The following is a 25,498-nucleotide window of genomic DNA, read 5'->3' as shown; positions in this document are numbered from 1 at the left end:
TCTTTAGATAATTTTTTCCTCAAAAAGCATTTTATTTAAAAAATCCGATTTAAATTTTAAAAAATCCATTTTTGTATTATTATTTTTTAAAATCATTGATTTTTATCCACCCTGTACAAAAAGTCCAGCCGGGCGCACCTCCCACGATTCCAGCGTTGTGCTACAACATCTAGACAACTAACATGGGAAGGTACTTATTGGAAAAGAGGAAAAAACGGATCCACCATTCTGGAATCTGTTGAGATGTGGCAGGGCGTATAAACGTTGTAAACCAACTTGGGTACGGTCAGAGCTGCCGTTCAAACGACAGCACACAAATGTTTTTATCACCTTACTTTTCAGGTTCCTAGTTCTCATGACCAAGCCTGTGGAAAAATCTTAACCCTAAGGATTCTTTGTCCAACCCCCTGCATTGAGCAGGGGGTTGGACTCGATGGCCTTGTAGGCCCCTTCCAACTCTGCTATTCTATGATTCTATGATTCTGAACAGGACTCCTTTGCCCTGCACAGTTTCCTATGGCTCTCCAGGGGCTTCAAGTTACTTGTTAAATGTATTTTATATCCCACGTAGATTCTTTGGAAAAGAGGGGGACTTCCAACCTGTTTAACCATGGTACGTAAGACGTTCTGTATTGCCCACCCTACCTGCTGTGCGCCATCAACCTTTTTGCTAAAGCTTTCATAATTCATATCAGAGCCGGACAAGTGCTGAGAGCTACGAGCTCTCACTTGCTCCTGCAACCCTTACAAGATGCAGAACGCATCAAACATTAACATACAATACCAACCTCTGTGAATCACGGACAGTTTGCTGTGTAAATGTTCTAGCGCCCGCACAATCTGGAGAGAGAGGGAGGGAGGGGAGAAAAAGAGGTTTTGGAAGTCATTCTTGGAGGAAAAGCAGAGTGTGTGTGTATATATATATATATATATATATATATATATATATATATTACTGAATTGCTCTCTCCCCCGCTCCTGCCCCCCGTTCCAACTTCAACCCAATTTTAAATGAAACCTGGGGTTGTCTATTCTGCGTTGGCCACTGGATTCTACGCTCTGCAGCCATGCACACCACTAGGCTAAAGACGGGCAGGTCCCACAGGTAAGAGACAGTGGGCCGGTTTGGATGTAACAGCAAACCATAGTTTAGCGTTCTGCAAACAACACCACTTGGCTTTTGCCCCCCTTTTGCTTCAGCTTTTTAAAAATCTTTTGCTTCAGCTTTTTAAAAATATTAACTGCAGCTTGCTGTGCCATTTGAACACCCAGGCAAAATTGCAGTTAAGTTGGGCTGGCGCTATGGCTCGTGGAAACAAGCCAACGTCAAACTATGGTTTATGGAGGTGGCTTGTTTCCACGAGCCACAGCTAAAATCAACTAACGTTTGGGGTTCAGATGACATGCTGAGTCATACTTAAACTAAAACCGGAAGCTTTCGATGTCTTCCTCGCATCCACGCTGGGAGAAGAAAGAGGAAGGAACGATGCATAAGCGTTTGGGGGGGAAGCTAAGCTTGTTACTGTAAGACTAAACTATGGTTCAGCACTGCTTGATATTGTAACACTAAACTATGGTTCCACGCTACTTGTTATTGGAACGTTAAACCATGTTTCAGCACTGCTTGTTACTGGAATGCTAAATTACGGTTTAGCACTGCATCCGAACAAAGCCAAAGCGCTACTCACAGACACAGTTATTTTCCCAAGTATATCTTCAGGGATGGTCTTCTTCTTTTCCAGGACTTTCTTATAAAATTTGTCCAAAGACGTGTCCATTAACTCCATGCAGATCCACACGTCACCCTGAGAACATAGGAGAAGAGTGGCTTTTATTTTTGAATTCTATTTATTTAAAATATTTGGGGCTGCTCTGCCACAGATCAAAGCAGCTTTCAAAAATGGCAAAACAAGCCGTGGTTGAAAGGAGGACGGGTTATAGCCTACATTGACAAATTATAGTTTCGACTGGCCAGCAAACCAGGGTCAGAAAGCATTTCATCTAACTAGGTTTTAGAAGCGATGCCTGAACAAACAAACCATGATTACAGCCCCTGTTCTGGCTGACACCACATCCCCAAAGCATGAACCCTTTTGGCCAAAAGTTCAGAAGACAAAAGCAGACAGGTCGGCTTAAGAGAACCTTTCTCAACCTGGGGTCCCCAGATTTTGCTCCCATCATCCCCAGTCAGGATGGTCTAGCATCAGGGATAATGGGATTTGTAGTCCAATAGCATCCAGGGACCCCAGATCGTGAAAAGCTAGTCTAGATCATGGCTTGTTTGGAATGTCATACCATGGCTTTGTTTGTTTTTTAACTATGGGTAGTGCAACCACGGTTTGGCGCTACGTCTGGATTCACCATCAAATACACAAAATTACAGCTGCCTGACAAAAATCTCTAAACAGAAATGCCAAACAACGGCTGAAAAAGATGCATTGTGCAGCCTTTTCTGAAGACAACCCTGCATTTCAGGGGAAATTGGCACAGCCTTGGGGCCACCACTGTAAAGGCCCTGCTACTGAAGGTTAGGGCTTTATAATTGTGATGCAGGACCCTATTTGAAGAGTACATCCGGTGCGATGGTTGATACAAGGAGAGACGGTCACTAAGTTATGCAGGGATTAATGATGGGGAACACACATCCCGCCCCGGAATTGTTCCCTAGGTGGCTGAACACACGCAGCCAATTTAAAGAAATGCCGGACCCGCCAGCAAAGGCTGTGGATTCCCTGCTGCTAAACTACCTCTCTGAAAAGGGCACCGTAAAAAGTGACGGTATAAAAGCAGTCGACTGTCCTCATGGAGATGTCCAGATCCATCAAGAGTCTCTTCTGTTCCTGAGTGTTCACAGTGGCTCGGATTCTCTGGAGAGAACAAAGGAATAGAACAGAAAAATGTAAAATTTTATATTTTGTATAAAAATATAAAATTGTTATACCAGAATTGACCCCAGAATTGTTGTTTTTAAACGGATACTGTTGTTTTTATACTGTTTTTATGTTTTTTAAATGTTTGTATACGTTCAATGTTTACTATTTTTAATTGTTGTAAACCGCCCAGAGAGCTTCGGCTGTGGGGCGGTATATAAATGTAAATAAATAAATAAATAAATAAATAAATAAAATTGAACCATTCCAGACATTGGGGAGGAACCCCATCCCATACCCCTCCCCAAAGGCTCTCAAGTTCCCCAAAACCACAAATATTACACAATTCATCTTTCCTCTTTAGTACAAGGGTGGGCAACACAGTGCCACCTTCCAGGGGCGCATGCAGGGGGGGGGGCAGGGATATTTTTTGCAAGGGGGGGGAGCAACCACCATTACTGAATTTACTACCCCAGCCGGTGGCTTTGCAAGGGAACACTTTCGACTAGTGAGATTCCACATGTTCTTTTCTTTCCAAAATCGCAAGGAGCGGGGGAGTTGCTACGGCTCGGCTCCAGGTTATCTGAAAGACCGTGTTCTCCCTTACAAGCCTGCCCGTGCCCTGAGATCATCATGGGAGGCCCTTCTCTTGGTCCCACCGCTAACACAGGCACGCCTGGTGGGAACGCAGGAGAGGGCCTTCTCGGTGGCTGCTCCAAGGCTCTGGAACTCCCTTCCCAGGGAGGCTAGGCTGGCTCCCTCTGTCCTACAGTTTCAGAGGCAGGCAAAACCTTTTTTGTTTCAGCAGGCTTTTGGAACTATACTGGACCTGTGTTAATGTATTGGATCTCCCCCCCCCCACTTTTTTAACCTGTTACAGTTTTTTAAAACTTTTAGCATGTTTTTAATTTTACTGTAGGTTTAATTTTATTTTAACTTCTGTAATTTATATTTATATGTTTTAATTGTACATGTTTTAATCTTGTAAACTGCCTTGAGTCCCCGTACTGGGAAAAAGGTAGGATATAATAATAAGAAGAAGAAGGAGGAGGAGGAGGAGGAGGAGGCGGCAGCAACAGGGGTGTAGCCCCAGGTGGGGTCCAGGAGAAATCGATGCAGCCCCCCCAACCCCCAGAGGTCACCCCCTCCCCTGCTTTGGTTGCTCATGCTAGTCTGCAAAGCTCCTGTTACACTGATGTTGTGGCGATAACAAATTATAAGTAGCAAAAATGAATTATTACTACTAATGGCTGGAAAATTAAAAACCCTGCTAGACTGAAGAAGCTGGAAGCCCTATGCCAGTTTCCTTCCAGCCTGGTGTTCCCCAGGTATTTTGGACTATACTTCCCATCAACCCCAGGCAGCATGGCCAATGAGCAGAGATGATGGGAAATGTAGTTCTAAGCCTCTGGAAGCGACCCCATTGGGAAAGGCAGACGCACACACGCTTCAGAACAAATGCTCCGCACCAAAACTTTTTCATGGCGCTCCATGGTCTGCAGGCTCATAATGTTGGGAGCAGTGGAGGCTGGTGGCTCTGATTTCAGTGGGGCTGTGTGATTCCATTCTGGGTTTCAGTCAGATCCAGCCAGAACTCTAAAGGAGCTAGCCATCCAAGTTTCTGAACCCTAGCCACAAACTAGGCTCAGCACTTTGAACAGCTGCTCTGGAGTTCTGGCTGATTCCGACTGAATCCCAGAATGGAATCACGGCCCCACCGAAACCAGAGCCACCAGCCTCCTCAGGTGAGAAGGGGTGATTCCCCCACCCCACCGACTTCTCCATTAAATTACATCCTCATACACCATTCCAGAAAAACTGAGTCCTTTGCTGCTGCTATAATTTTACCTTCACGGCCATCGTAGTGTCGCTCTGCTCATGATGCACTTTCTCCACCACGCCGTAAGCGCCCCTTCCCAACTCCGAAATGCTCACCAAGTCATCGGCCTCAACTTCGAAGTTCTGTGGGTCAGAAGACAAAGAGAGAAAGACACGCACGTAACACATGCGTATCTTTTAAACGTGCAGGGAACATTCAAACACACACGGCTTGGGACCACGATACGTGACGGAACGCCTCTTCCAACCTGAACCTACTCGTGCACTATGCTCGACATCTAAGGTCCTCCTCCGGGTGCCTGCTTGGAGGACATCAACAAGAGAGAGGGTCTTTTCTGTGGTGGCCCCCAATTATGGAACAATCTCCTCGATGAGGCCGCCTGGCACCAACATCGTTAGGCACATGCCAGGCGCGTGTTCCTTGGTGACTGAAGGATTCGCAAGCACGCACACACACACACACAGAGCACTCTGGCGTAGACTTTTGAGTCATGCTCACGCCCGGCTTTATTTGGCGCAGGGGGAGTCACGAGAAAAAGAGGAAGGAAGCAGGCTTTCCACACCGTTTCCCTTTTCAAAGCTTCTCGTTGCTCCTATAAGCCCTGCAGAGGGGTCCCAGGATGTCTCTACATCCGCTTTTGGTTTTGCCCTTTCAACCAGCTCGAGCTGTGCATGATCTGCACTTCCACAATTGCACCGCGCAGAAAAAACCAACCCCAGAAAACCTGACTCAGAACAGAGGATGCAGTTTCCCGGGAGCTGCATCAGCAGAAAGAGAAATAGCCCACCAATGTTTAGACCAGGGGTGGGCAACCCGCAGCCCCAGGAAAGCCATGCCGCCCACCCAAGTGCTCTCGCTACCAAATGGCTGAATTGTTTTAGAGGAGAAATGTGGCTTTTTTTTTTGCTTTTTTTCTACTGCCACCAAAATTCAGCAGCTGAGATTTCGATGGCAGGGATGCATGCAGCCCCCCTGGTTGGATCGGGGGGGCAACAATTGCTCCCCCGGACCCCCCAAAGCTGCCCACCCCTGACTTACGATCCTGTACCCCAAAGTGGGAGTTGTGAGGCAAAGATCAAAATCTATACGCCTTTCATTCTGGAGCCTGCCTAATCGGATTCTTTTCTCTTTAAAGCACAAAGTCAAGACAAAATAATAAAGGAGTAAATAAAAGAAAACAACCTACTTTCTCACCAATGGTAATAAAGGTCCTGGAATCCAGGTTCCGGGGAGGTCTGCAAGGGAAAGAAAGCAAATGATCCATTTACAATACAGTCCAATATCTTATTTTCTGACTTTGGGCTGCAGTCACTCGTGAGTATCAAATGGGTACTCAGTAGTGGAGGGTGCTCAAACAAAACTCCCTTAAGAAGCGAGAGGTTTAGTGGTGGAATATTCTAAATAAATATTTATGGAAAGAGATGGATTTGGCCTGGTGGCTTCCTCAGATCTCAGAGATGTACGAATCAACTCAGAAGCCTAGATTGCATCTTCCTGTCTGGGCTGACTGTTTCAAGCTATTTTGCGTGAGTCAGGAGAACAGCGGTCATGTGGATGATAGTCTTTGACTCTGGATTTACCCTTATTAACGGCCGAAGAAATGAAAAGCTCAACTTCTCAGCTAACTGGTGGTAAAGCTGCAGGCGACGACATGTTGACACCAGAATTTTTCAAAGTTTAAATTAGATTGGTGAGCGCCTATTCTAGCAAGATTGTTCCCTTATAGTAATTATTCCGGTGATATGTCCCAAAGATGAGGAAATAATATAGTTTCCCCTCTTTTTAAAAAAAAGGTGATAGAACAAATCTTAGTAATTATAGATCTGTTGTTTATTAGATATTGGTTGAAAAGCATATTCCAGATTCTTACTGCACGGATTATTAGACTGGGCTGAGACTAATCAGTTAATCTAACTCAAAGAAGCTGGTTTTAGGAAGGGATTCCGTACAACAGAACAAAGTTGCAGCATCTAATTCAGGGTTCAGTTTGTGGATCTCGGAAATCTACATTTGCTACTTGTTTTGATCTTTCATCAGCATTCGATTTGGTAAACAGGACCAGAATATGGAATAAATAGGAGGCCACGCATATCGGCAGGCGACTTCTGATTTTAATCCAAGAGCTCTATGCCCATACAAATATGCAAGTACACACAGACTCCCTTGACACTTTGAAAGAAGAGATTACAACACTCCCAGGGGCAGGAGAGGTGTTCGCTTGCACCTCTTTTCCCAACCTTTTTATTTTCCCAAGCGTTTTTAGCATTTTAGCATTCTAGTTTTTAGCTCTGCTGTTTTAAATCTGCTATTGCATTTTACATCTCTGCACTGCTGCTAGGTTGTACTCTGGCTACACTTCCGTACTGCAGTTTAATCCATATGGTTTTTTATGCTGTATTTTGCAGTTTTAATTTTTGTAAACCGCCTGGAGTGCTTCGATTTAGAAATGCAATCAATCAATCAATCATGGGTGGGGCCAGATGTTTTGGCCTATACCTGTATTGATCCCTCACCATTGGCTATGCAGTCTAGGGCTGCTAGAAGGACAAGTGCCCAACCTGTTTTACATTAATACAGGGGGTAAACTCCATCCTTTTCTGCTCCCATCCACAGGGCATTGTTAGATCTCTTATACGCAGACGATGTGGCCTTGCTACCCCTGACAACAGCATTCTACAATAACATCCCGCTCTGTTCCCCAACCTGGTGCTCTCCAGATGTGTTGGACTACAACACCCAGAATCTCCGTCAGCCGACGGTGGTTGATAAAAGGCTCCAAAACATAAAAGATTCTTGGAAAATCACTGTACTATGCAGTGCTCTATCACTGTATTACACAATGACATTTTTTTCCAGAGAATCTGTCCTGGAAAACGCTTGATCAGGCTACCGGTTTGGCTGCATCTCAACTGAGGCTTGTTACACCTTCTTTAAAACCAAGGGAGGTCCACTGATGTAGCCAGCCCTGAAACTATTTTGAAGGGAAGATCTTAACGCCAAAGTGGAGAAATTCAGCGCTTGGGTAAAATAGATGATCTGGAGGTTATGTCGGATAATATTTTAAAGATGCATTCTACTGCTTTTTTTTAATTAAGAGGAATCGATGATGCCACCTGCATTTCTCGCGTACACTAGCGAGTGACGTGGCGGCATTTCTCGCAGAGATAGAAAGATAAGAACGAAGCAAGTCTTACGTGGCAGGGACAGACGTCTGCCTGGGGGCCGGCGGAATTTTCAAGATGGGGAGCTTTTTCTTCTTAGGCACTGGAAGAAAGGGAACATCATCATCATCATCATCATCATTATTATTATTATTACATTTGTATACCACCCAATAGCCAAAGCTCTCTGGGCGGTTTACATTGGATAAAAACACTTTAAAACAATATACACAAATTTAAAACCACAAAAACATACAATTTAAAACCACAAAAACATACAAAAACAAACCCAGGCTAATTACATATTGCTAAATGCCTGGGAGAAGAGAAAAGTCTTGACCTGGTGCTGAAAAGATAACAATGTCGGCGCCAGGTGGGCCTCCTCAAGGAGGCTGTTCCACAATTGGGGGGCCACCACAGAAAAGTCCCTGTCTCTTGTGGCTGTACAAGAGAATGAGAGAATTACACTAAGTGTAACTGCTAAAGCAACCTTCCTCAACCCGGTAGCCTCCAGATGCTGCAGGCTATAAGTCCCATCATCTGGCAAGGGCTGATGGGAGTTGTAGTCCACAATCCCTGGAGGGAGGCAAGACTGGGCTGGTAAAACAACAACAGTGTGCTCAACCACAACCCCCACTACCTCACAGTCACTAACTGTGGGGAGACATACGAGATGTGCACAAAATTATGCACTGTGTGGAGAGAGCGGATAAGGAGACATTTTTCTCTCTCTCCCAGAACAATTGGAGATTCAGGACAGATGAAAGGAAGGATTCCTTCACACTGCGCAGAGTTAAACTATGGAATTTGCCACCACAAGACGTAGCAATGGCCATCATTTTGGATGGCTTTGGACAAATTAATTGAGGAGGCTATTAATGGCTACTAGTCCTGATGGTTATAGGGTACTTCCATTATCAGAGGCAGTATTCCTACATACACCAGTGGCTGGGGAACATGGGTAGGGGGGTGCTGTTGCACTCTTGTCCCGCTCATGGGTTTCTTGTGGGCAGTTGAATTTAATGGGGCTTTCTTCTACGAAATTGGGTATAGGATTGCAACCTGAATCTTGCCGCACTGTTTGGGTGATGCTCAGAGTATGTCCAGGGATCAAATATCAACTTCTAGGTTATGATCTCCTGGATGGATATACAAGACATCTTTTCTTTTTTAGCGGTGGCCTCCATGGAGATCCACCAGGCTGGGGGTGGGGAACAGGCAAACTTACAAATGCTATCCAACTCTCTTACCTCCTTTGCGCTTTTCCAAGGATCCTTTAGGATTTATAAGAGAAATGAGAGAAGAAATGTAGAACGTTAACAGAACAATCCATAGTCGCATATCCGCCGGACGGAATAAGGGGTTGGACAGGCTAAAAGTACCCGGCTGCTAGTGGAAAGGTAAACGAGGTGGGGGTCACTTTGGCAGTGGAGATTCCCGTTACGCCTTAAAAAAAACCCTCTAAGGCTGTACGTCTACTGTTTGCCTTGGATCTGCTGGCTGGCACACACACACACACACACAACACACACACGGGATCAGGCCCATGAACTAGTTAATTCCTCCCCCAACTTGCCCCAAACAGACCCACACACGTGCCTTAGGTTTGCTCCCTTAGAATCAATGACAATGCCATTAAAAGCTACACTTCTAATGGCCCGCCTTACAGAAAATCCTGGTCAGGAACATACATTAACAGCCTTCTGAGACTGAAGGACCGGGACAAAAAATAAACAAATGCGCAAATCATGGGCTTGTCCAGACGACACACTAAGCCACGGTTAGGCCGCTAACCCTTTTGCAGCAAGTGGTTAGCGAATGTGTTTAAACCATGGTTATGTAGGAAGAGTTCACACGACATGCTAAGTCATAGTTCACACAACATGCCTTAAGCCATAATGTTTAGCTCAGAACACTGAACCATCAGTGTGGTTTAGCGTGTTGTCCGGACACGGCCAAAGCCTGGCTACATAATCTTTATATTTTGATTTATTCATTTGTAATGTTTATATGCACTAAATATAACACAATCCCTAAGCGGTCCACATGCAAATATTAAAATCACATTTAAATACAGCATTAAAAACACAACATTAAAAACAATTCCCATGCCAAAGGAAGTTCCAACCAAACTGTGGAACACATTGTTCAACCCACATTAAAGTTGCACATCATCCAGACCGAGGGGGGGAGGGGAGCTTTTTTCCATAACAGTACCCCAAATGCAGAACTCCTTCCCCCAAGGGAGGTCAGGCTGGGTTTTAGACAAGCAGTGAAAACTGTCCTGTTCCACCAGAAAAATAACTTTTAAAAATAAAATATTTTTTAAACTTTTTTTAAAAAAAAAACTTTTAAAACAACTTTTAAAGTTATTTGGGGCTGTTTCAAATCACTGCGCTGCTGTTTTTACTTTTTTATTGTTATTATTTTGTTCTGTGTCATGTCACTGTACACCGCTTTGAAAGCGGTGGTGAGCAGAAAAGCAATCGCTAAAACGCTTTAAACAAATAAATTAAAAAACCACCCAAAACATGAACTCGGGTGCTTTGGATCCCAACCAAACCTGTGGCTGAGAAAGCCGGAGGGGAAAACTGTGAAGCCGAGAAGGGGAAAATGGTTGAATTCAGATTTCTAGAGCTCCTTTTCGGTGGCCCGAGGGGGAACCAGTCCTGGGTGGCACTCTGTCAAATGTTTCGGACGCTAGAGGTCGCTGTACCTCGAAGCATTTAGAAACCAGGCGCGGGGACAACACGGCCTTTTTTCACAAGTTCATACAAGCCCTCCATTCAGAGCAGGGCAGCGCCAACCGCACACAGGGGCTGCACTCGCCCGGGTCACCGAATTTCTCCGAGACTGGCTCCAACTGGCAAGGGCTTGCCATCACTGGTTCCAGAGAGGATCCCCACCAGCCCATGGGAACTTTGGTCTTGGGTGTTCCTAGGCCGCTCCATTGAGCCGGAGTATCCGAGAGGAAGAGAGCTTTAAGGTTTTCACACAACAGCGGCAACCGGGGGGGTGTGTGTGCTTCCTAGGCTGTCAGAGCAGAAAACTGTGTACATATTTTAAACGTTTTTATCCCACCCTTCTTCTAAAAGAGCTCAAAGCAGTCGTTCCCTTTTTCATACACACACACACAATCCCTGCAAGGACCCTAAAAGGAAGCTTTAGGATTACCCTGTAAGTTTTTTGACCGAAACAGGGCTAGCCCTTTTAGAATTGTATTTATTTTTTAAAAAAATACATACTGCCCTTCAAGATAAATATTTCCTATTTTTAAAAAGGGCTAGGACATGATGCAACAAAATCTCCATTTATCTATCTTATCTATTTACATACACTCTCTCTCTCTCTCTCACACACACACACACACACAGAGTGGGAGGAATGAGCAGAAAAACAGGATAGAAAAAGTATTTTTCTCTTGTTTTGGGGGCGAAATTTGGAGCGGGTGGTGTGTGTTTTTTCTGAATTTGACAGTTTTTTCTCTTCATATCACATCTCTACGCTCATGCACACACGCACATTTACATGCCATCTTCTCTTACAGAAATTACTGAAGTAATTAAAAGTAACTTCAAATCTTTTTGACAGCCACCGTCTCTGCCTCTTAAGTTTCCAATTTTCTACCAATTCCTCTGCTGCTTGCCTGAGAATAACAATTTGCCAGGCCAAGGAAAAAAGCTGATACTTAAAAAAAAAAAAATACAGATTTAATTACTTAATTAGACAAGAGGCCCACAAATCCTGCATTTCAAGAAGCACAACTTGAAGTCAGTGGTCATGCCATCTGCTCAGCACCAAAACGGGCCATCTGAATAAAGACTAAAAAGTCTCCCAACACCACCCCATTAAAAAAAAAAACACGGTCCAGCACCTGTCGAAATCTACATCCCACAACAATACCACACCGCACAGCAATAGCCTGGTTAGAGATGTAAAATTTACAGAAATTTTGAAGCCATGAGGAAAAAAACGGGTTTTCTCCGTCTTTTTCGGGGGGAAACGGAAATTTTCGGGGAAATTGAAATAATGCAATATTAGCACTTTTTACAGATTGAAAGTCACTTTGTTACTTTAGGAACATAAAATGTAATTATGTCCAAGTCGGTTCGGCATAAAATTATTACATTTGGTATATTAAAAGTAGTGCATTCAAACAATTATTACAAATTTAATTTACTTTTTTTTACTTTTAGTAACAAATGGAGCTACAAGCTCCTGAACTGTAAGGAACCTCTTTGGTTCTGCCAGTTTATGAGGAGCAGGCAAAACACAATTTTAAAAAACAACTGAAGAAACCACCAACGTTAGTAACAAAGAAAATTATTTATGTCTCCGCTAGTCCTCCAGTGTCAAGACATAAAGCCCCCATTCCCATAAAAAGAACTGAGAAAAATGGGGGGGATGACCAAGATTCAATGAATATGCATGAAATTTAATCAGACTCATTTTCTGAGCTATAGCTATCACTATTAGTTTCAGTCTCTGCTTCCATGGCAGTGCTGCCCCCTAGAGGCAGAAATGCATCTTCCTCTTGCATTTGAGAGTTGTAGTCTCAGTTTGCAACCTAGGACTTGCTTGTCCTTGGTGCACAGACATTGTAATAATCGGTTATTGTAGTTTTTAGAAATCATTTGGAGAAGTAAATATCTGAACACCTCGTCTTAAACATTTTATTCATCATACTAAAATAAAACATCCCGTAATCCGTTTTTTCTTCATTGTTTCAAATTTTTCCAATTTTTTGGAAAAAGCCCAAAAAAGGCTTTGGGGAAAAACGGGGGGGGGGGGGGGGGGAGTGTGTTTTTTTTTTAAAAAAATTCCCGGTTTTTTTCTGGGCCTTCACATCTCTAAGCCTGGTAATGTCTAAGATAGGTGCCATGTAAGAATTCTTGCTTGCACAACTCCCTGCCCTTTCCCAATGATTAGTCATATGAAAATAAATTATGCCAATTTAATAAGCATTGCAGAATTAACAAAGGGGAAAAAAATAAGCCAGCTGGCCTAGTAAGTTTACGCAGGTTGCAGAATTTCAGCTTTTCCTGCTGCGGAATTTCAGATTACCCGGATGCAGAATTTTAATTTTAATCGCTTCTATACCCATATTAGCCTCTCTGACTCTTTCCTGCCCCTTCTCTCGGGGCCTTCCACATCACTTGCGCCATATTGGCTACTGTAAATAAGGGCCGTAGCACCTGCTTTGCACACAGGAAGTCCTAGGTGTGATTCCTGGCATCTCCAGGTAAGGCTAGGGGGAAAAACTCCGACGTGAAACCCTGGAGAGCCGTTGCTGCCAGTCAAGAGTCGACAATACTGGGTTAGATGAACCAAGGATCCAACTCTGGAGAAGGCAGCTTTGTATGTTCCTGTCTCCTGCTGTATTTTAAATTCTACAGACGTTCCTAACATCAGAGTCTGCTGATGTATGTTGATAGATGCTCATTTCGTTTTTAAAACTGGCATCAGGGTGCGATAAGGGATTTTGTTTGTCTTTTAAAACACCAAAGTAGAGAACATCCATCCTAAACTATGAAATAATCTACAGGGCCAAATTCTAGACAGACCAGCTTTGCCGTTAGTCACGCTGGGTGACTAAGAGACTCCTCATACGATCCTTTTTGGCTGTGGCCAAAAAAGTTTCTGCTAGTCAGTATTTTTAAACCTTCTACGCTCCTAGGCCTAACTGAGGACATAATTTGAAGAGTTTCGGCGACAAGTTAAAACGTGGCTTTTTATCAAAGCCTTGGAGGGCTAAAATTTGCCTAAAAGCTGCATGTAGTTTTGACTGTTTTTATTGCTTTTAAATTTTTGACTGGTTTTCGTTTCATAGTTTAATACGCTTTTAGCTGTGTACATTATTTGCAGTTTTATACTGTTTTGAATCGATTTTATCGGTATGCCACCCTGAGATCCCAGGATACAAATGTTTTAATAAATAGGCTTAGGGCGGGCTCTAAGGTAGGCTGAAAAACAGAGGTGAAAAACACGTCAGTTTCTGAAGAGCCTTGTTGTTTCATGCAATTAACGAGTGGCAGAATAACCAGGACAGCCAGCGAAATCGGGCAGTTTTAAAGTTAAAATGAAGTATATCTTTTTTCTCTAGGTGGCTATCTATGGAAAGCACACGTGCACGAATATAAAATATCAACACATATCCCTGCATGTGCTAAATTTAAGTGTTTCATTAGCAGCGATTCCGTGGCTTCATTATTCTCCTCCTTAATCGTTAAACTGGAGGTAGGTAATCTGATGCCCTTCAGATGTTTTGGATTACAACTCCCATATTTATTTATTTATTTATTTAATATACCGCCCCATAAGCGAAGCTCTCTGGGCGGTTTACAAAAGTTAAAAACAGGAAACATTAAAAAGTATACAAAATTTAAAACCATCAAAAATATTAAAACAACAGTATCTACTTAAACAACAATTCTGGGGTCCATTAAAAAACAAACAGAATACGTTGCTAAATACTGTTAAAAGCCTGGGAGAAGAGAAAAGTCTTGACCTGGCGCCAAAAAGAGAACCATGTTGGCGCCAGGCAACCCTCATCGGGGAGATCATTCCATAATTGGGGGGCCACCACTGAGAAGGCCCTCTCCCTTGTTGCCATCCTCCGAGCTTCCCTCGGAGTAGGCACTCGGACGAGGACCTTAGATGTTGAGCGCAGTGTACGGGTAGGTTCATGTCGGGAGAGGTGTTCCTTAACAATTGGCCATGCTGGCTAGGGCTTATGGGAACTGCAGTCTGAAACATCCAGAGAGCACCAAGTTGCTTTCTCCTGGCTTAAACTATGGAAGGGAAACTGCATGCTGTTGAACTGCGGTATTTGCATGTGAAGTGCTTAGGGATTAAGTGTGGTATTAAGCCGTACAGAAGAATCACTAATAAATAAGATTGCTCTAATGGTCGGTAAGCCCCAGGTCTGACCTGAGAAGTGTACAAAGGCTGGCCTGCGTTTTGGAATACTTTGGTCATGTAAACATGTCCAGAGGAGGCCCCTTATGGTTTTAACCGTTTCTCGAAGGCTCTTCATACTAAACTGAGAACTCTCTCCTGCTGCCACCAGTGACTCCTCCACAGAAGAAAAAGCCATTGTCTGCTTCTCAGTCAGATGTAATTGCATGCTTTGGGGATGATGGTGGATAGGAAGCTCCTATCCTTGCCAGAATTTCTTGAGTTGGGTGGGTTTCGAAGACTTCGTTCTACTCTCCCACAATGGCAGGAGAGAGCTGCGAATTACTCAGGGCCCTGAGCTGCGTCTGAGATGGCTCAGGCGCAACGCCAAACCATGGTTTGATCAACCACGGTGTGTGAGTGGCCGTCGCGCCTGGGTCCGACAACCAGAGTTTGAAGCTGACTCGCATACCACATCTTCGACAAACTGTGTAGCTTGGGGTTGCATCTGACAAATCATGATTTGGGCTGGAGTTTCGCATCCGAGGCAGCTGTTTGCAGGCAGGGGAAAGAGGAAAAGAGTAGAAACCATGGTTTGCCTGTATGTTTAGAATGCAAATCACGGTTTGGAGTCTAAACTGCAGTTAGGGACATAGGAAGCTTTGATCCATCAAGGCCAGAATTGTCGACACTGACGGCAGCAATGGCTCTCCGGCGTTTCGGGTAGGATCCTTGCCTTGCCTTACCGGGAGATACCGGAGATTGAACCTGGGGCTGTCTGCATGCAAAGCAGCTGCTACGGCCCTTCTTTATAGTGAGCAATATGGTGCAGGTGATGTGGAAAGACTGGAGGGAACGGGCAGGAAAGAGACAGACTGGCAAGGCTCTATAAACAATATGAAAATTTTGCACCCAGGCAACCCAAAATTCTGCAGCAGGAAAAGCTGAAATTTTGCAACTTGCGTAAAACTACCAGGCTAGCTGGCTCCCCCCCCTCCCTTAGTTGATTTCTGCAATTCTTACTCATTTTGCATAATTCATTTTCAGATTGGTAATCACCGGGGAAGGAGGTATGCAGGCTACCAAAGTCTTGTCCCTGTAGAAGACATATTCAGAAGCCAACGTGCCCTTCCGAGGTGTCAACAGCCATCACCCACACGCCTTCCAACATGTCCTCAGAACCCTGTGATCTAGAAACTTTTGCTTGCTTAAGTCAAATTTGAGTTCTCAAGAAACTAGACATTGCATCCAGAACTACACTCTACATTTCTCCTATACTTCTGCAGAACTACGGCACACACACAGCCTTGTTCATGCACCTGTTCTTGGAACCCGGAGGCATCCAGTCTCTCACAGGCTTCTGAATCTCAAGGCCCCTTTGTGGCATGTTTTGAACAGGTCTTCCACCGTCATGAGGACTAGTACCATGTTTCCAAGCAACGCCCAGCTTTTCCAGGCTCCAGAGCCTGGGTCGGAACCGCCATTCCACAAATGCAAGCAGACTGGGGACCTCAGGATGCAATTCAAAAGGAAAATACAACGGAAAAACCACCTGAATCCTCCCTTTCCGATGACATTTGTTTTCCTCCGCACTGTTGCAACGCTCTGGGATTAAAAGGATGGGTTGAAGTCTCCACCTTCCTGACCCGTAAGTGTTACGAACACCTCAAGCCAGGAGCATGCACAAAAATATTCGCATTGAGTGACCCAACAAGCTCAGCTGGAAATTCCTCCTTTGGGGGTTTGGAGGCCCGTCAACAATGCAAGGGCTATAGTTTCAGGTTGCTTTCCCAGGGCTGCAGCTTTCCACACCTGGTATACCTTCTCTCTCTCTCTCTCTCTCTCTCTCTCTCTCTCACACACACACACACACACACACAAGTCTAGCTGGATGAAGGAAAACTATAAATAGCACAAGGAGATTTACACTCAGCTGACACTTCTCCAAAGACTTGCATGAGCAAGCCCTGGATGACAAACAAGCAACGAACAGAGGGAAAGGAAGAAAAATTCCAGGACTAAAAATCCCCCCTCAACAGCGATTACACATCCAGTACAGGCCACTAAAAAAGAAAAAAAGGGAGGGGGAGAAAAGAAAAAGGAGATGGCTTGCTCATTCGTCTAACCAATTAGCAGCTCGTATGCAGTTTCAGAGTCTTCCTTCTGCCTAATGTGTTTCTGGGCATCACAGGCCACCGGGACAAAGGCCGTTCACGACGCTCTGTGCTTCTGCAAAGTTGGATTTACTGGCAGCGTGTGTTTATTTATTAATAGCCAGCAGGTCCAGCTTTGCACGGGTTGGAACAGCCCTTCCTTTGATACAGCGAAGTCTTCAAGCAAACTTACATATTTGTCAGGGATGGGCACGTTGTGCCCGCCCTGTCTGGGCAAAGTCACGCCCACTAGCACCCCTAGACATGGCGCACCGTGCACTGCTACAGCCCCCCTTGAGGGAGGGGTCCCCCCACTCTATTCCCCTAGGGGAGGATGCCCTGCAGGAGGGGAGCAGGACAAGGGTATAACTATATCACTATCATCATCATCATCATCATCAGCTTCAAAATACATGCAGTGCAAAACTATGCTCTGATCTACCTCCAGTAGCTGAAGATATTACTGCAGGCTTCAACCATATAAGAACGTAAGAAGAGCCCTGCTGGATCAGACCAAGGGTCCATCTAGTCCAGCACTCTGTTCACCCGGTGGCCAACCACTGTCAAGAAATACTTTTGTAAGCCGCTGTGAGAGCCTTTTTTGGCTGAATGGCGGCATAAAAATGCTTAAATAAATAAATAAACCAGCTGTCGGCCAAAGCCCAACAAAGCAGGACATGGTGCAACAGAACCCTCCCACCCATGTTCCCCAGCAAGTGGTGCACACAGGCTTACTACCTCGGATACTGGAGGTAGCACATAACCATCCCAGCTACTAGACATTGATAGCCTTCTCCTCCCAGGAATTTATCCAAGCCCCTTTTAAAGCCCTCCAAATTGGTGGCCATCATTACATCTTGTGGTCGTGAATTCCATGATTTAACTATGCACTGTGTGAAGAAGTCCTTCCTTTTATTTGTCCTGAATCTCCCACCCATCAGCTCCATAGGATGACCCCTTTGGGTTCTAGTATTTTGAGAGAAGGAGAAAAATGTCTCCCTATCCACATTCGCCACGCCATGCATAATTTTGTACAGACGCATTCAAATGAATAAAAACCAATTAAGTGGTTTCAAAAACAAAACAGCCCCGAAGTTCACACCCCTAGGTTCCTTTTAGTATTCATGCCAGGTTTCAGGAGCCTAGGTTTTATGGTGTTGGCATTATGGCGCAGACAGGCAGATATTATAAATAACAATATTATAGAGAATAAATAACCACAATGACAACAACACTGCCTTTTGGTGTAGGGACCTGCAAGGTGGCTACCAATGCAGTGCCATAACGAAAGGACAAGTTGTTTTCCTGTAACTATGGTTCAAGTTACCTCACACATGTGGACTCTGCGTCTGCACAGAACGGTCGTTTGGAACATTCTAGAGACGGGAATGCCGTCTGTGCGCACACACTGGACAAGGCTCCTGCCTGCCTCTCAGTTCCATCTGCCGCGGCGGAGAAATACAAGTCAGCGAGGCATGGGAGAGGGAAAGAGGTTGGGTGGTGTGAGTTCACAGAGGACCACTCCAAGAACCGCAGTTACAGCTCAGCAACTTGTCCCTCCACCTTCTTCGTGGTCTCTGTGACTCACACATAAGGGCGACTGAGAAGCAAGAGACATACCGGAGGAGGGAGATACCATGCCAAAACTCTGGAGAGAACTGCCCTGCTGAACGCTGCATCCGCCTGAGCCCTGACGTGGAGGCGGTAACATTTGATAAAGGAAGATAATTGAGCCCAAGTTGCAGCACTGCACAGCTGTAAGAACGGAATGTCCCCGAGGAAAGCAGAGGATGCCACGGCTCTCACTGAACGGCTCTATACTTGTAGAGGGGTCAAAAGCCAGGCGAGTCGGTCAGCGAAGAAGATAGGGGACATGATCCATCTGGCAAAGTGCTGTGGCGTCCCCTTTGGGGGCCAGAGTGACAGAAGAACAGAAAGGAGGATGTTCCGCATAAATAAAATACAGCTCCCTAATTGTTTGTGGTTTGGTGAAATATGCAGCTTTTCCAATATTGGGTGTCAGTCTCCAGGGCGGAGATTTTGACACTGGCCTGGTTCAGACAACACGCTAAACCATGGTTAAGCAGCATGGTTTAGCGTGTCGTCTGAACCAGGCCAGTGTCAAAATCTCCGCCCTGGAGTTGGTAGCCACCTTGCAGGTCCCTAGACCAAAAGCCAGCGTTGTTGTCGGTCTCAAGCGTTGGTACCGAGGGCTCAGTTTCCAATTGGGCTGTCAGTTACTCCGAAGGGCTGGTACGCCTGATAACAAGAACAATCTTTTGTAAACCGCCCAGAGAGCTTCGGCTATGGGGCAGTATATAAATGCAATAAATAAATAAATAAACAATCTCCCTGTGGCACTTTCCATGAATGGGGGCCCAGTAATAAGTTGAGCGGGAGACAGAGATGGCTTCTAGCAAATGCAGGACGAGGCGATGTACAGAGGCAATTCGGTGTGGCGCTTATGATGCCTGGAGGGCCTGTTCCCACAGGAGGATATGAAGACACGCCGTTCTATTCCTTCTGGCCCGGGTGCAGGAATCCATCTTGTGCATGTCTCCAAGGCAGAGAAGATATTAGGAATGTCCCATTGGCTAAGGGTATCTTCCCACTGTAGTGGGAAGGAGGCCTTGGAGGCGATGCGTTCCAAAGGGTGAAAACCAGAAAGGAGAAGAGAACTGAGGAAAAATAGGAAAGAAAGAAAGAAAGAAAGAAAGAAAGAAAGCTCTGCTCAGCACCTTAGGAGTAATGCCATGAGGTGGAAAATGTTGCAGATGCTGCTAATTGCTGCAGCAGACAAAAAGGAACCGAGAGGCAAGCAGGAGCCACACCAGGAGCATGTGGAGAGGTGATGGCTGTGGTAAGAGCGAGACCTACCCTACTTCTTCGATTAATATACACTTTTTCCCCCATATAAACATCTCTAAAAATGGGGTGCGCCTTAGGTTTTTTTTTTCTGTTGGTGGTACTGAAATTAGTGTGCATCTTACAATCGAAGAAATACAGTAGTACATTTCCCACATGGGAAGGATTCCCGCCTAAACTCTGTTCAGTTCTAGAACGTTCCGAATGACTGTTCTGCGCAGGCGCATAACCCACACGCGCGAGTTACGGAGACCATAAAGAAGAACTATTGGTTGCTTTTTAATAATAATAATAATAATAATAATAATAATAATAAATTATTTCTTACCCGCCCCTCCATTTTGATCAAGGCGGGGAACAACAGTAAGTATAAAATGCATACAATACTGATTAAAAATGCAGTATACATTGTTAAAACATCCTAAAAAACTTCCTAAAAAATTTCCTAAATTTCCACTGGATAGGCCTGCCGGAAGAGATCAGTCTTTATAGCGTTCTTAAATGCTAAAAGACTGTCAAGTTGATGAATCTCCTCCGGCAGGCCATTCCACAGTCTGGGAGCAGCAGAAGAGAAGGTCCTCTGGGTAATACCTGTCAGCCTAGTTTTGGCTGGCTGAAGGAAATTCTTCCCAGAGGACCCGAGTGTGCGGGGTGGGTTGTAACCATTTTACCACCTAACTTCACGTTCGCCAGTGGTAGTAGCGTGTGGCCTACAAGGAAACAAGCGTCAAAACTGGGATACCTTTACTTGGGGGTTGGCGAGGAGGTGGTCTACACATTTTAGCTGGCTTTGGTAGTCAAGACACAACTGTGGTCACTGGTTTCTTGCCCCCAACTTAAAGGCGCCCAGCAGCACACGCCAAGGGAGACCCACCCTGCCCAGGACATACCTATGGAAATGGAAAGGATGGAGGGGGGCCTTTCTGGCTTGGCCCTATGCAACACCTTGATCGCATGGTTGTCAAGCAACCTTCTAGGCTTTCCTCCCAGCTTGGAATTGGGGAGAAGATCAGGATAAATAAGCAACTGCAAGACATCATAGCAAGGGTTTCATAAAAAACTGCACAAAAGCCAGGAAACGAAAAGACAATAGTCAGGAGAACGGTGCCAAGGCTAGAAGGCGGCAAGCTGGATCTGTACGCCGCCCTGAGATCTTAATGATATAGGGCGGGATATAAATGTTTTAAATAAAAAATAATAAATAAATTTGGCCCCTGGTCCTGAGCTTCTGTTTTTTGCCACAGGCAGCAACATATCTTGGGCCAGTCCCAGATACCGATGCTCAATTACAAAAATCAGTTAATTAACTGTTACTGTGAAACAACTACATTAACCTTTTAACGTGTTTTTAGAGTGGAGTCCAACTTTACTGAGCAGACATCCAGATCACATAGGAGTAATCCCAGGTTTCTACAGAAAGCAAGATGGTAGCATGGGCTGCCTCAAATTGTGACGTTTCCACTGATTGGTGTTCCTTTCCAGAGATTACAGCAGGTAGCTAGTAAGGGAACCTATGCAACGCTGATAGGTTGGTCCCAACCTGCTGCAGCCTTGTGGGGGAAGCAAATTTCATTTCTACCCTTGCAAACACATGACACCTACACAGTGCCATTCTTGACTCTGTGAAGTATTAGGCAATATTATTTGGCGGAAGACAAACAACAGGAAGCCAATTGGCGATATTTGACCGGTCAATGGAATACGATGTCAACCTGATTCTCTCCACTTGTCTTGCCAAAACAACCCACAACCATGATTTTTCCTAAGCAAAACATTTTTGTTTCGTTTTTAATTTAACTTCTAATGGGCTACTTTTTCTTTTGCTATTAGGCCTATCTTTAATTCCTCAAATGCATAGTTAGCAGTAAAAAAAAAAATAGAAACCCTCCAAGAACACATCCCATGTCACTCAAAAGATTAGGGTTCCTTGCTTTCGTGTTGTGATGAAACCGTCATTCAGAGAGAGAAAATCTGTTCCAATTCTAAGAACTTGGAATTAAGGGTTTAGCTGCCAGCCTCAAAAAGTTTAGGCATCAGCAATACAGTCATTTTTTTTATTATTCTGGGCTAGCAATTCAACAGAAGACACCAGGGGAATTGTGAGGAGGGTATTTTTCTTGGACTTCTTCCAGACTTCAGATCATCTAGGCCTCATGTGATAGGAAAAATCAGCAGAGGGCAGGAGACTTCTGTAACCAGTCTGAAAAATCAAACATGCAGGTGGCGCCTCTGAAGAAAGCAGGGACAAATAATAGTAAGAATACAAGGGGGATCTGTAACAAAATGTTGCAGCACGGAGCGTTCCTCCTCAGGTTTCCAGACAGACACGCCTTCTTGCTCCTTCACCCTCCCCAGCCAAACAATCACTCAGCATTGTGGCTTCTGAGCATGTTTATTCCCCCCCATATTTTTGCACCTGCATCTGTGTTTTTGCAATCTTGGTTTCCCCCTGCCCCAGGGGGAATTATACTTCTGCAAAACTCAGGATTCCTCTGAGAAGGCCAATGCCTTCCTCTTGTTTTTCAGCAGGCCTGTTTTTGGCTACAATCACGCCACCTGGAGTTTGCTCTTAGAGCAAGCGATACTGACGATGATTAAAATCAGGCCTCAAAGCAGACCTCACTCTAGCAGCCACAGACAATGGAAATGACATGACTACCAGCAGGACCTTCTCAGTGGTGGTACCCAGACCTTTCCAGAGAGGTTTGCTTGGCTCCCGCTCTAATCTTTTCAATAGCAAGGTTTTTTTTTTTTTTTTTTTTAAAAATCACTACTATTTATGTGAGTTGTGACAGAGTGGGGAGAGAGGGAAGGAGAAAAATGACCCTCTCTGATCATTATTCAGCTGCTGTTGATTAAAATGTGTTTTGTTTGATGTTTTTATGCTTTTGATATTACTGAGGGGGGGGTAATTTGTTTTTATTGCAGTACTGTTGCAAAAGCTCAAGTTAAAAGGGGTGACACGCAATGTAATAAATAAATAAAATTAAAATAAACAAAGTTATGTCATTGTTTTGTTTTCAGTTTGAAGTAGCCAGGCACATTTGTCAAAGGGTTTGGGAGAAATCCACACAGCAGCATTTTCATGGGCTTGTAGTAAAGGCAATTGTAGCCGAACATCACCTTTCATACTTTGGGATTTTACAAGACACAGCCTACAGGGATATGTCCCAGACGTCATTATCATCATCATTATTTAATGTTTGTGTGTTGCTGGGTCCCCCAGGTTGGCAGGGAGGGGAGAAATTTGGGGCCTGCCTCAGGTGCCAAAATGCTTAGTCATGGCACTGGATTAGGGAAGGACACATGGGCCATGGTGAAATCAGCCAGTGCCAGTCTGGCGCACTTCAGTATTACTGAAGCATTCTCAATGAACAACCAACGTGCATGATGCACACCGTGCCCCGGTCTACACGGATGTGCCTCAGAAAAAATACCAACAATGTCTGGCTGCATTGCAGCCATTATAGCTCTTTATAAGAACCTTATAACGCTAAGAACTGACACCGAGTTTGCTTGTTTTCCTTTACCCTCCACATCCATTTTCCTTTCATGCAATGCCCTTTTGGATCATTATGCCTGATTGTTTTTAGCGACCTGTACGCTGAAAAGTAGGCTACAAATACTATAAATAAATGAATACTTGCAAACTTTTAACTTTCTACCAGTAAAGTATTCTTCAGCCACAAGAGCCGGAAACTTGCTTAATACATTCTTGCATGTACCCAGACACACAATGAGTTGTCAGGAATTCTGCCTTGGATACTGGAGTTTCTGCAGTCCTGCACTAATCCAGCAGACACACATGAAAGTTCCCAGCGTCCTCCACTCGGACAATGCAGGAGTGGGTGGGTGGGTTGTTAGACTTCGCACACACACACATCCCCAAAATGCACATCTTGTATGTCCTATCTCTGCACGCAGTCTTCATGTTTTGGAAGCACGCCCTGCACCACTGGAAGAACCACAAGCCAGCCACATCTTGGAAACAGGGGGAAAGGATTCCAGGAAAAGTGGTATGACTTGATGTCTGGTTTTAGAATCTGAACACAGGCGCTGCTCTTAAGCAACACCCCCCTCTCTCTTTCATTGAATTGGAGCTTGCAACAGATGAGGGGGGGGCTGGATGGAAGGGGGTTTGGAACCTGCCACCCCCACCCACACCCACACCCCGTCCCACCCCACCCCAGCTTTCTCCTGAAAGACCAAATGGGTCTTTCTGTTTGAAGCAGGAAAAAAGGCAAAGGGGGAAAGAAAGGTCATCAAAATCCCCCTTCCATGTTCCAGAGGCCTGTGCAAAACACACAGCCACACACCAACACGCACAAAGCCAGCAGCTGCAGGAGCAGGCTCAGAATGGGCTACCTGTCAACTGCCAAGCTAAAATCAGACCTCTGAGAGCCCCCGCCTCCCCAATCACCAAGCTGCAAAATTAAAATGCTTTGCAGACCAACGCAGCCCCGGGAGGGGGGGGGGACTTGTGCAATGGGAAAGCACAAAAATGCACGCCCGGAGCCCGGCACATTACTTTTTTTAAAAAAAAATATGCACACACATGATGCACCCTCCTCCAAACTGCTCCCCCAACCCCCTAAAAAGCATGCAAGTTTCTCCCGATTACTTTTAAAATAAATAAATGAATAGCCAAGCAGATCCTCCTTGCAAAAAATAAAAGTTGGCACTTGCAATTGTTTTAAACAATCTTGAGAAAACCACGCCACTGCAATCCAACTCTCGCCCCCACCGTGCAGGCTTGGGGGTTATTTTAATTTCATTCTCTCCCCCCCCCCCCCACTTTTCCTTCCTCCTCCTCCACCAAATGGTTGCAACACATCTACCTTGTTTTCTGTCCATGGTGGTTTCCCAGAAGCGAAAGAACTATACGGGTCGGCACGCCTCGGAGGACTGATTTCTGCGCGGTGCAAAAAAAAAAAAAGACAGAGAGAAGGGGAGGAGAAGGGGGCACCGAACAGCAAAAAACAGGGGGGGGGAACGGTGGCAGCTACCCGAGAAAAGACAGATGCATGCTCTAAAGTTCTTGCGGACTAGTCGTTCTACCGTCAATTTAAAAATCCCCCCCTTTTTTTTTGCTCCCCTTTCCTAAACTCTTCCTTGCACTCTTGCTGTGCAAAAATAATAATAATTAATACAAATTCACAGCAATCCGGGTGTTTTAGGGTAAAAAAAAAGGAAAGAAAGAAAGGGAAGGAAGGGGGGGTGGAAAAACCTCTCTCTCCCCCCCTGCCGTCAAGCCCTTCTCTTCCCCAGGCGTCGGCAGCTGAGCTTGCCCCGTTTCGGGGGGCTTCTCGGATTACATTTGAAACGCAGCGCAAGTTGTAAAAAGAGCTGCAAAAGCAGCAGCGGGAGGCCCGTGACGTCAAACAGGAAACTGGCAGGGAGCCAAAGCAGGGAGGGAGGGGCGGCGGCAGCTGCCCGCGGGGAGGTGGCTTGCCAAGGGAAAGCCCACGTGGTGCAAGGGTTCGAAGGCTGGGTTGGGGAACCCCGGGAGGTGGCAGGTTCGAGTCCCCTGTTCTGAGTTTGGGACCAGGCGCTGGCTGCTCTTAGCAAAGCCAGAAAAGGAAAAACTCACAAGAGATGCCGCCCCCCCTCCACCCAAAAGGCAAAGGGATAGAAAAAGGATGCTTATGCAGAACACATCATGCGACGTGCTGGGCTTGACGAATCCAAGGCTGGAGTTAAAATCGCAGGAAG

The 25,498-nt window shown here is 45.2% G+C and overlaps 2 protein-coding genes across 5 annotated transcripts in view; both read right to left on the bottom strand.

Annotated features, from left to right (window-relative positions):
* The window catches only part of MAP2K3 (mitogen-activated protein kinase kinase 3), a 58,414-nt gene that overhangs the window by 6,897 nt on the left and 26,019 nt on the right, over positions 1–25,498 (bottom strand). Inside the window, exons 1-8 of one of the 4 annotated variants that reach the window (XM_063143651.1) lie at positions 24,625–25,109; positions 9,122–9,145; positions 7,905–7,974; positions 5,897–5,945; positions 4,719–4,832; positions 2,748–2,867; positions 1,689–1,805; positions 789–840 (exon numbers count right to left, since the gene is read on the bottom strand). In XM_063143651.1, coding sequence (XP_062999721.1) covers positions 789–840; positions 1,689–1,805; positions 2,748–2,867; positions 4,719–4,832; positions 5,897–5,945; positions 7,905–7,974; positions 9,122–9,145; positions 24,625–24,640 — 562 coding nt within the window. In that variant the 5' untranslated portion in view covers positions 24,641–25,109. Of the gene's footprint in view, positions 1–788; positions 841–1,688; positions 1,806–2,747; positions 2,868–4,718; positions 4,833–5,896; positions 5,946–7,904; positions 7,975–9,121; positions 9,146–24,624; positions 25,110–25,498 lie in introns of those variants that run through there. The other 3 variants (XM_063143652.1, XM_063143654.1, XM_063143653.1) reach the window with 3 other exon arrangements.
* Positions 1–25,498, bottom strand: part of PDAP1 (PDGFA associated protein 1) — a 227,007-nt gene that overhangs the window by 193,206 nt on the left and 8,303 nt on the right. The gene's annotated exons all lie outside the window — the stretch shown is intronic.

Source organism: Elgaria multicarinata, chromosome 17 (assembly GCF_023053635.1).
Source record: "Elgaria multicarinata webbii isolate HBS135686 ecotype San Diego chromosome 17, rElgMul1.1.pri, whole genome shotgun sequence".
NCBI classification, from domain to species: Eukaryota; Metazoa; Chordata; class Lepidosauria; order Squamata; family Anguidae; genus Elgaria; species Elgaria multicarinata.
This window is presented reverse-complemented; position numbering and strand designations above follow the sequence as displayed.